Source organism: Emys orbicularis, chromosome 10 (genome assembly GCF_028017835.1).
Source record: "Emys orbicularis isolate rEmyOrb1 chromosome 10, rEmyOrb1.hap1, whole genome shotgun sequence".
NCBI classification, from domain to species: domain Eukaryota; kingdom Metazoa; phylum Chordata; order Testudines; family Emydidae; genus Emys; species Emys orbicularis.
This window is the reverse complement of record NC_088692.1, coordinates 17,823,746-17,835,306: the sequence shown is the minus strand read 5'-3', so window position 1 is coordinate 17,835,306 and position 11,561 is coordinate 17,823,746. Positions and strand designations below refer to the sequence as shown.

Sequence of the window (11,561 nt, the reverse complement as noted above, 5' to 3'; positions counted from 1 at the left end):
GTACAGGGTACAATATGGAACATGTCAAAAACACCCATTGCCCCATGCTGCTTTACAGATCCAACAGGTCTGCCAATGAGCAAGTGTTTAAAAAAATCCTCTCCCTACTGAGCAAATGAGCACACGAAGTAAAAGGGAGGCAGAATGAGCCAGTGGATAGAGAATAGAACCAGGAGATCTAGATTCCATTGTAGGCAAACATTTACATCAAATGAATGCATTAACCAGGGAAGAGAACACCATTAGCTCAATACTAATGTAAGTCACATCTGTGCTGGTCACAGCTTCCTGGGGTTCAGCCAGGAAGTCTCTTGGAACAGTTTACTTCCTTGTACTCCCACTCCCCATCAACTCAGTGATTTAGAGGAGTTAAAGCCAATGGGTTGAGTGGGTCCAGTGGGTGAGTGAAGAGACTAAGGACTGTGACCAAATTATACTTCATTTAAACAATGTAAATGACTTCAGTGATGTCCACTTCAACTCATTAGAAGTGAATGGAGTTTCTCCAGATCCACACTGGTTAGCTGAGAACAGAATTTATCTCACTGCCTGTCCAATTAGATGGTTTTGTTGTTGCTGTTTATATAAAGAGCCATTGTGACTAGTGATAGGGAGCATACAAAAAGTTTCTATTTGAAGATCTACCTTTTTTGACCAAATTTAAGGGGGTAGGGAAATCATCCTCTTGCAGAAACCTTAAATGCCAAGTTTTAGCTAGGAATGAATTTTTACATATGCATTATAAACCGCCTGTAAAAGAGGTTTTATATTGGTAATGCTAACAACACTTCAACAATAGTGGCATGAGCAGAACCTCCAAGATACTCTGTTTCTCACCTTGTGATTCCCTCCTTTGCAAAGAAGTCACGAAAAAATGCTACCCCCCAACATTTGTGAGCCAGCTTTTCAATCACTTCTCCACCACTGTTCGGTTTGTCTGTAAGAAACAGGGCTTGATATGCTACAACTTTTAATCATGAACAACAAAATGATTCTATTTCTAATCTGGCAAACAAGCTAAATGCTCTCCATTCAACGGAAAGGATGAAAACTAGATTAGCGAACAAGAACTATGTTTAGTAGCGGGTAAGGTTGGAACAGGACACACTCCCTCCACCCAAAACCCTAACTTTTTGTTTCCATGATTTAAGAGGAAAGACTTTTAAATTCCTTGCCATCTTCATACAACACCGTTGATAGAAGTGAAAGCCTGTCTCCAATAGACAACCAAAATCAATACATATCCCAGCTTCAAACTTGCACTTTAACACAAATTTAACAGTGACCTCAAATGACTTAATAGCAATAGGTCAGCACATCTAACTGGCATACATTCCGGAAGTGATTTTGCTTAAACACTGCAGAGGTCACTGTGAAAATAATGCAAGCGTTTCAGTCTCTGCCATAAGTAGCATTAAATTGGCCTGACTCATTATTAAACTATAAAATGTTAAAAAGGAATCTGTGTGTGTGAAAAAACTGTGCCGAATTCCCTTTAAAGTTTTCTTTTTGATCACACCTTCCCTAGGAGGCAGTGACAATGGAAGAATGGGCAGGAGGTGCTTTAGGCAGAAAGAACATTGGACAGTACCTGGCCCAAGATCCCGTCCATCTCCTTTATTGTGTGAGTAGTCCCCTACTAAACAAGCTGTACCAGTCTCATCTGGAAGTGAAGCATGAGGAAATTCACATCCCAATCCTACTCTTTGGCAGCTTGAGGCCATTAACTGTCTCCATCCCAGGGCTCTAGAAAAGAGTTTTGTAAAATCTGTAGTTCTGCCGTATTAACTGGTAGTGATCCCTCCAGTTTAAGATATACCAACTGCATTATTGCACAGTGTAGTCTGTATTTCTCTGTCATCACCAGGCATTGACAGTATGCACTTCTTGTGAAAGATGCAGTCAGAATTTTGTCTGGTTTATTTCAATTGCTCTCATGCAAGGGTGCTTTTAAGAGGTTTGGGGAACCCTATTCCCTTGCACTGTGAAAGCTGGTATGTCTCTATCCAATCAATGCCATAGAAGACCTGGGAAGAGATAGGATAGGAAGAGCTAAAACTCATGAAAAGAAACACTGTTGCTAATTGCAGCTAGTATCTGTCTCCTTCTGCTTTAAATCAAGTATATAGGGCCGACTTTTTCTGTACACATTCAGGACAAAGGGAATTTTTGACTAAACTTCAGAATTAGGCCCAAGAATACAAAGTTGAAAGTCATTACAGGGGTCTATTTCATTGATATAACAGACCTTTATTTGAGACATATGAGGGAAATATTCTTACCAGAACTTGATTTACTTTCCCTGAAAATAAAACTCAGAAAATAATCCGTGCTAAATGTATTGTTTTAAATTAAATTGTAGGATTAGCTCATTTTAAAAAGTTTGTAGAAGTACAGAAGACTAATACTAAATCTATATACTATTACATAGACACACGCTTTACTGCCACCTTGTGAATACTTGCAAAAACAACAGATTTTTTTTGGTTAAAAAACAGCCTTTTAATTTAGTCAATAAGAACCCAATTCTACCATCCATACTCACATTGTAAGTATATTACTCCACATGTAGCCCCACTAATTTCAATGAAAATACCTGTTGAGCAAGATACTACTTAGCATAAGTAAGAGTGGCAGAATCAGATCCTTTATAAAAAGAAGAAAAAAAAGAGTCAGTTACTGTAAAAAATATCTATTAGTTTCACAAGTGCACTGGTTAAGTCTTAATTTAATACCATAATCTTTTATATTATTGAAAAATAGAGTGCTAAATTCGCTCTGATAAAAATATTGCAGCTTTACATCCAATTTGTATAGCAGTCTTCAAAAGTGAATAAGCTGGTGCCTATAAAAGAGAGAGATAATTAGTCATTGGATTAAGTCTTAATTAAAAAAAATAGATTTGTGGAAACAAGGCATGCATTAATTTTAAAAAAAATATGAAATATATAGATATTTGTTTTCATCTACATTAGACAAACAATATTGCTTTCTCAGAACAGGAAAAATAGCCTTTTTTTTTTTTTAAATTAAAGAGCCTTACCTTGCACTGAAATATATTGTATGTGAGAAAAATATGCCCCTTCCCTCCACATAACAGAACTCTTTCAGGTCCCCCACATAGAGGTGGGAAAATAGTAGAGGGACTACACAGAGCTCACGAGGCATTACAAGAAGGAAGAATTTGGTCCAGAGTTTCATCCTAAATCAATATGGTAAACTGTGTTTGGTATATCAAGGTGATATCTGGATTCCCAAGACTGAAAGGGATAGATTACTCTATCTGACAAAAGGCTCACTTACTAATCTGAACTTTTAAGAAAACTCAAATTAAGCCACGATTTGAAAAAACAAAAGCAGAATTGAACTAGTTAGCTAGGAACAAAGAACTAGTTTTAACAGCAGCATAACGGGATGCTACTCAGTTGCTGGAAAAAAATTCAGCATCATTTCAGATTCTGGTGAAGGCACCTTCAGTGTTATCTTATACCTGCCTCCCGAGAAAGAATAAAGAATTATTATTGCACTGTTATTTTCCCACCCACGCGCTATACATTAATTTGCGCAAAGAGAAGGAGAGACCATCACAACTGGATGCGTAGCAATGATCAACAGCAATGAATAAATGCTCTATGCCTACCAATTCTGCATTGTGGTCAAGCCCTACATCATGGTGCTCCAGCTCATCATCTCGGAACTTCTTTATTATCTTTTTAAAAGAAATGGTAGCAGATTAGTAACAGTTTTCACCTACACATCAATCATCAAGATGACAAAACTGTACATAAACCACATACTTCTGGCCACATCATCACTCGAGGGACAATATCGGAGGTCAAGACCTGCAGGAAACTGAATGCTTTTGAAAAATCCCCTCCCCACAATTTCCAGTTAGAAGAACCTATAGCTATGGTGTATGAGGAAACAACTTCTGAAATAAAAAAGCTCATGCTATGTTTTTGGAACTATAGAGAAAATAGGGCTGTCAATTAATCGCAGTTAACTCACATGATTAACTCAAAAAAATTTATCACCATTAAAAAAATTAATCACTATTAATCGCAGTTTTAATCTCACTGCTAAACAATAGAATACCAACTGAAATTTATTAAATATTTTGGATGTTTTTCTACATTTTCATATATATAGTATTATGTGTTGTAACTGAAATCAAAGTGTATATTATTTTTTATTATAAATATTTGCACTATAAAAATGATAAAAGAAATATTTTTCAATTCACCTCATACAAGTACTGTTGTGCAATCTCTTTGTCGTGAAAGTGCAACTTCCAAATGTAGATTTTTTTTTTGTTACATAACTGTACTCAGAAACAAAACGATGTAAAACTTCAGAGCCTATAAGTCCACTCAGTCCTACTTCTTGTTCAGCCAATCACTAAGACAAACAAGTTTGTTTACTTTTGCAGGCGATAATGCTGCCCTCTTCTTATTTACCATGTCACCAGAAAGTGAGAACAGGCATTTGCATGGCACTTTTGTAGCTGGCACTGCAAAGTATTTATGAGGCATATATGCTAAACATACATATGCCCCTTCATGCTTCGGCCACCATTCCGGAAGACATGCTTCCATGTTGATGATGCTTGTTAAAAAAATAATGCATTAATAAAATTTGTGACTGAACTCCTTGGGGGAGAATTGTATGTCCCCTGCTCTTGTTTTACCTGCATTCTGCCATATATTTCGTGCTATAGCAGTCTCGGATGATGACCCAGCACATGTTGTTCATTTTAAGAACACTTTCACTGCAGATTTGACAAAAGGCAAAGAAGGTACCAATGTGAGATTTCTAAAGATAGCTACAGCACTTGACCTACGGTTTAAGAAGCTGGAGTGCCTTTCAAAATCTGAGAGGGACGAGGTGTGGAGCATGCTTTCAGAAATCTTAAAAGAGCAACACTCAGATGCGGAAACTACAGAACCCAAAACACAAAAAAGAAAATCAACCTTCTGCTGGTTTCATCTGACTCAGATGATGAAAATGAACATGCATCAGTCCACACTGCTTTGGATTGTTATCGAGCAGAACCTGTCATCAGCATGGACAAATGTTCCCTGGAATGGTGGTTGGAGCATGAAGGGACATATGAATCTTCAGTGCATCTGGCATGCAAATATCTTACAACGCTGGCTACAACAGTGCCATGGGAATGCCCGTTTTCACTTTCAGGTGACATTGTGAACAAGAAGCAGGCAGCATTATCTCCTGCAAATGTAAACAAACTTCTTTGTCTGAGCAATTGGCTGAATAAGAAGTAGGACTAAGTGGACTTATAGGCTCTAGTCTAAAGTTTGACATTTTTATTTTTGAATGCAGTTATTTTTTGTACATAATTCTACATTTGTAAGTTCAACTTTCATGATAAAGAGATTGTACTACAGTACTTGTATTAGGTGAATTGAAAAATACTATTTCTTTTGTTTTTTTACAGTGCAAATACTTGTAATAAAAATAAATATAAAGTGAGCACTGTACACTTTGTATTCTGTGTGGTAATTGAAATAAAAATATTTGAAAATGTAGAAAACATCCAAAAATATTTAAATAAATTATATTCTATTTTTTTAATCGCGCAAGTCCATGAGGCTCCAGTGGATTCAAGTTTCCCCCTGTATGGAACAACTTTCAGGATCAAAGCCTAGAAGAGAAAGAACTAGGACTCAAGCTATGAGCTGAATATAAAATGCAAAATTTTCTCCTTTGTGAAGTACAGATTGCAGAAATTATTAAACCAAATACCTTCAAGCAAAACATGTGAACTAATGGTGTGAGATTTTTCTATCATACATGACAGTTTTCCTCACGTAGGGCTTTGCATAGGCTCCTCTTTTTATATTTGTATAAATAAAAAGAAAATACACTTTTGCCAAAGACGTGCTCAGGGTCTCCAGACATCAAAGTTAGAACATCTTACTCTGCTGGACAATTTGAGTTCTTGATACTCCCTCTATCCTGCTCTTGCATTCAGTGTCATTGTTTTGTCTTGTATTTTTACTGGTACACAGACCAGCTTTTTTTAACATGGTACCTTTGTGCTCACAGCTCATCTCTCACCCAGTCTTGCAGATGCTAATCAACAACAGAGTTTGGGCTACTTCAAATCCCAGTCTTGGGACTATGAGACTGGGATCTGGAGCAGCCCAACCTCCACTGCAGGTCAGCCCATGTATAACTGACTAGGCAGTAGTGGTCAATGGGTTGTTACAACTGAGTTCTTAGGCCCTGACCTTATAACAAGCTCCTCACAGGTAGACCTCCTATTGAAATCAACAGGGCTATGCACATGCACAGTTGTCTGCCCATTAAGAGCTCAATTAAGGATTGTGGCCCAAAGATATTAAATTTTAAAAGACTAGGAAAGTGGTTCCTAATCCAAGTGAAGGTGAGAGATCAGCTGCTCTCAAAGTCTGCAAGGTATCTGGAGTTGCAATGATATTGTCATACCCAGTATAACCAAAGCATGGCACATGGTACATTATAACAATTTGTTCATTTTCTTTTTCTCTAGTCCCTCCCATTAAATTAAAATATTTGGGCACCATAGGCTGCCTCTTCTATCCCCATCAAAAAACAGATTGCAACTACTAGAAATGGGCTCTGTAGCTGTGGTCTCAGATATTTACATTTAATCCAACAGCTAATTGAAACATAACACTTTTCATTTTGAGTGTTTCACTGCCTTTAGTGTTCTGAACTAGCAGTGAGAAAATAATCTGCTGCAAACCCAAATGCCATATTTATGTCATTTGAAAAATACTGTCTCAATATACTGTTCAGAGAATATGTGAAATACCTTTAAACCACATTCACATACCTGTAATAATTCTTTGTATTTTTCTGGATCCTCCTCCATTAGTGTTCTGATCTGGCTGTTATAATGATCTGATATGCTCTCTTCCACTGCCACAGTGCAAGCCATTGCACCTTCTTTTCCAAGTAAAGCAGTTCCAGCACCTGTAATTATCAAACAAATTAATTCAAACAAAACATTCCAACCTACATTATTAATAACATCAATAAGACTATGCACTCACCTAAAGCAAACCCTGCAACATTCCAAAAAGGCAATAAAACAGTAGGTCGAACTCTAAATGTGACCATTAACTCATTAAACTTTTTCAGATGGTCCTTTTCTTGATCCCACATTTGCTGCAACAGAAATAAAATTACAGAAAAAACATAATAGAAAATAAGCATTAACTATAAATGTAGAGAAAAAATTCAATGGATGTTAACTTCACTCATGCTAATTTGATTTTTAAAGGTGATCTACAAAATAAATTAAATTGGCTTGTGACTGTTTTTTCTCTGGGATACATAAACAGGGCCTGAAAGGTGCACAGGTAGGGATGGGTTGTGTCTCTTTTCCCCCTCTCTTGCTTGGTTTTACATTAGAAATTCAGGTCCTGTCTAACATAGAAAACTCTATGAGGACTGAAAAATTAGGAAATGATGACAACAGAAGAAGCAAGAATGAAAGTTGACAAATTAAGAGGAAGAGTGTTGGTCAGATTTGTTAAAACTTTACTATTAGGTTTTGTTAAAACCTATTTATAGCCAGTAATTAGTTAACATTTTGGGAAAAGGGAATATGAACAGTTATTTCACAGCTTTCCCTCATTCCTTTTTTTCATATAAAATGAGTTTTATTTTACAAGAATCTTGACACCTAAAACATAATGAAGCCTTTGTCACACCACTGCAACAACTGCATGTCTATGATTCACTCAGCAATTGGGCCCTACCAAATTCACCACCATGAAAAACATGTCACGGACCGTGAAATCTGGTCCCCTCCCGTGAAATCTGGTCTTTTGTGTGCTTTTACCCTATACTATACAGATTTCACAGGGGAGACCAGCACTTCTCAAACTGAGAGTCCTGACTCAAAAGGGGGTTGAAGAGGGGCTGCAAGTTTATTTTAGGAGAATTGTGGTATCGCCACCCTTACTTCTGCGCTGCCTTCAGAGCTGCGCGGCTGGAGAGCGGCGGCTGTTGCCTGGTTGCCCAGCTTGAAGGCAGCGCCCTACCAGCAGCAGTGCAGAAGTAAGGATGGCAATATCATACCAGAGCTGGGAGGTTGGAGAGTGGCTGCTGCTGACTGAGGGCCCAGCTCTGCAGGCAGCAGCACAGAAGTAAGGGTGACAATATCATACCATGTGATCCTAACTTCTGTGCTACTGCTGCTAGCAGCAGCTCTGCCTTCAGAGCTGGGATCCCAGCCAGCAGCTGCCACTCTCCAGTTGCCCAGCTCTGAAGGCAGCGCTGCCACCAGCAGCAGCACAGAAGTAAGGGTAGCAGTACCGCAACCCGCACATACAATAACCTTGTGACCCCCCCCACAATTCCTTTTTGGATCATTTACAACTACAATTACAACATCATGACATTTCAGATTTAAATAGCTGAAATCATGACATTTATGATTTTAAAAATCCTATGACCGTGAAATTGACCAAAATGGACCATGAATTTGGTACGACCCTACTCATCAGCCAATCCGATCACTATGTTATGTGTCATACTTATATTTTACCATAGGAAGAGCTTTTGTAAGACCAGTTGTTTTAAAGTAAATATTGCAAACCTTAAATTATAGCCTTGTAATTTATTTTATTGTACTTCAGCTAAAGAATATGTCTTTGAGTATATAAGAGGCATAAAGATAAGATGAAGTTAGACCACACATACTAACCTGAATGACTGGCCCTACTGTAGTTCTACCTAGCACAGCCATTTGCCCAGCATAAATACGATTTGCCCCATACTCCCCTGCATGATCCACCCTGATTATGCGATCTATGGTTGGCTTGTTGATGTTGTCCAAGGTCATTCCAGTACTACAAAATCTGAAAGAAGTCTGTTTTGACTGCAAACTCCATTTTCTTTCAGAACCTGTCAAACAGAGATACAACTTATGTGAGCTATAATTCTCTACCACCACTGAAAGTGAGGGAAGTCTTAATAAAATCTCCATACAAACACTTAACACGGAATGCACACACCATTTACTCAATGTTGTACCTACTTACTTACCCCTTTATGATACATGACTCCAGTGTGATGCGGGGGGAGGGATTCTGAGTCAGGAATGGAAAATGGGGAGAAGGGGAACAGATGACAGGTGACCTTAGGGTGAAAGTGGGATATGGGAGATTAGCCTCAAAGGGGCTCAGATGACCCCAGGAGTGGGGATGAAGCACAGGGGTGATGGATGACCCTGGAACGGGATGGGCTGGTGGGAGGTGACTCCAGGGTGGGGATAAGAGAGGGTGGAGATAACTGTAAACCTGCAAGGGGACAGAGTATGACAGGAAGGGGTGACCTCATAAGAATGACCATACTGGGTCAGACCAAAGGTCCATCTAGCCCAGTATCCTGTCTTCCGACAGTGGCCAATGCCAGGTGCCCCAGAGGGAATGAATAGGTAATCATCCAGTGATCCATTCCCTGTCACACATTCCCAGCTTCTGGCAAACAGAGGCTAGGCACACCATCCCTGCCCATCCTGGCTCATAACCATTGATGGACCTATCCTCCATGAATTTATCTAGTTCTTTTTTTAACCTTGTTATAGTCTTGTCCTTCACAACATCCTCTGGCAAGGAGTTCCACAGGTTGACTATGCGTTGTGTGAAAAAATGCTTCCTTTCGTTGTTTTAAACTTGCTGCCTATTAATTTCATTCGGTGACCCCAAGAAGAGGATGGACGAGTGACCCCAGAAGGCAATAACATATTGGAGGAAGGGGTGAACCCAGGGACGGGAGAGGACATGGGGGGGGCGTGACCCCAGAAAGTGGCAGAGATGGAATGACCCAGAACGTGACGGGGGAAAGGGGGTACCCCAAGGAGGGGGTGGGCGCTAGGGGCAGTGACGCGGGAAGAGGGTACCCCACTTTTGCCATGAGAGGGGAAAGTTGTGCCTGCGCGAAGCCCCCGTACCTGCCCCGTAGCGGAGACGCTGGCAACCCGCGCGCAGCCCCCTCACGGCCGGAGCCACAGCTGCCTCCATAGCCCTGACCCGAGCCTGGAACCTCCTCACCTCGGCGCGGAGTGATGACGTATCCAGAAGGCTCGCTCAAATTGGCGTACAGCCTTCCCGCCCCTGTGCCGCTCCGATTGTCTCCTCGGCCTCTATGGCTTCCTCCCCATTGGAGAGAAGTACTGTCAGTCACAGGCGAGCGTCCCTCTGGCTGCCATGACAACCAGAATGCGGGACTGTGCTGCCTGCTGCGGGGATATGCCGGGGCGGGTCTCTACCAGGGGCCTCACCCGCTCCGTGGCTCATAGACTGTAAGCGGGGGAGAGGAACGTGTGCATATGGGGAGCAGGGTGGCGGGTGCGTTGGTGAGCGGGGCTCCAGGGGGGTGGGGAGTGCAGGAGAGCGCCTGGGTATGGTGTGGGGTGGGGACATGTATATGGGGTGGGACTGGGAACAGAGCATTGCGGGTTACTATGGGCAACGCTGACAGACCCTGGTCGTCATGAGCTAAAAGCCAACTGCTTGTTAGCTCAGGCTGTAGAGCAAACTCATTAATCTCTCTCGCTAAGTGGTCTTGGCACCACTCGATGGGACAGAACACCACAGCCAGAAGCTGTGTGGGTTACACATGGATATTGCATGAGTACGGGGGGGCACATGGAGGGAGCATGAGTTTAGGGGTGTATGGTGAGTGTATCAGAATAGGGTGGTGCATAGGATAGGGCGATGAGTGGATATGGGGTTGCCCAGGGATACATGGGGATGGGATTTCAGGCATATGAGTATGATGGTTGCATTTAGGGTGAACAGACGTACCGATAAAATCGGGACTGTCCCGATATCAAGCAGTTTGTCCCGCGTCCCGACCGAAGTACGGTCGGGACGCCATTTTTCCTGATATTTTGTTTCGGGCACGGCGGCCCTTTTTTTTTTCTTTCTTTTCCTTTTTGCTTAGACGGCGGTGACAGGCAGGGGGAACGCCTTTTCAATTGTTACAGTCACCTGGCACGTCCGGGTCTTCGGCGGCATTTCGGCCGCGGGTAATAAACCTTGCCGCCAAAGAAAGAAGTGCCGCCGAAGTGCCTCCGAAGACCCAGACGTGCCGGGTGAGTGTAACAATTGAAAAGGTGCTCCCCCTGCGGTGGTCCCGATATTTTCGAGTTATCATCTGGTCACCCTAGTTGCATTATAGGCATGAGGACCGTGTGGTTACTCAGGAATGTAGGGATGCCTCGTTACAGTTGGTGCATGAGCGGTATATGGATATCTGAGGGTGTGTATTTGGATGAACAGCGTATAGGTATGGGGTTTGTGCATGAACATGGAGTACATGGGGGATGTATAGATATATATGTGACATGGGGCTTGTACTCACCGCACTGTTCCCTACTGGGTCTTCGGCGGCAGGTTCTTCACTCGCTCCGGGTGAAGGACCTGCCGCTGAAAACCTGGAGCGAGTGAAGACACCCCCCGCCGCCGAAGTGCCGCCGAGGACCCGGTAGGGAACCGATTCTTAGGATTTTGGGAGCTCATCACTATGTAAGGGAAGTGCAC

At 41.6% G+C, this 11,561-nt stretch overlaps 1 protein-coding gene across 2 annotated transcripts; it reads right to left on the bottom strand.

Moving 5' to 3' along the window:
- Positions 1-2,236: 2,236 nt before the first annotated feature.
- Positions 2,237-10,065, bottom strand: COQ7 (coenzyme Q7, hydroxylase). 2 transcript variants are annotated; one of them, XM_065411881.1, is made up of 6 exons: positions 9,968-10,065; positions 8,720-8,919; positions 7,059-7,173; positions 6,839-6,978; positions 3,641-3,709; positions 2,237-2,845 (listed from the first exon to the last, which is right to left on the bottom strand). In XM_065411881.1, exons 1-6 carry the CDS (start codon positions 10,035-10,037, stop codon positions 2,768-2,770), a joined length of 672 nt encoding a protein of 223 aa, XP_065267953.1. In that variant the 5' UTR covers positions 10,038-10,065; the 3' UTR covers positions 2,237-2,767. The 2 variants fall into 2 exon arrangements, with proteins under 2 accessions (XP_065267953.1, XP_065267954.1); XM_065411882.1 differs by lacking the exon at positions 9,968-10,065 and adding an exon at positions 9,061-9,321.
- Between the last annotated feature and the right edge of the window lie 1,496 nt (positions 10,066-11,561).

Bases quoted from the DNA above. Each gene is read 5' to 3' on its own strand.
- COQ7 (XM_065411881.1), bottom strand. From the start codon at position 10,037: ATGGAGGCAGCTGTGGCTCCGGCCGTGAGGGGGCTGCGCGCGGGTTGC. The intron at 8,920-9,967 runs GTACGGGGGCTT...TCTGTTTGACAG, and splicing joins GCGTCTCCGCTACGGGGCAG to GTTCTGAAAGAAAATGGAGT. The intron at 2,846-3,640 runs GTAGGCATAGAG...TCTCTTTTATAG, and splicing joins TTGACCACAATGCAGAATTG to GCACCAGCTTATTCACTTTT.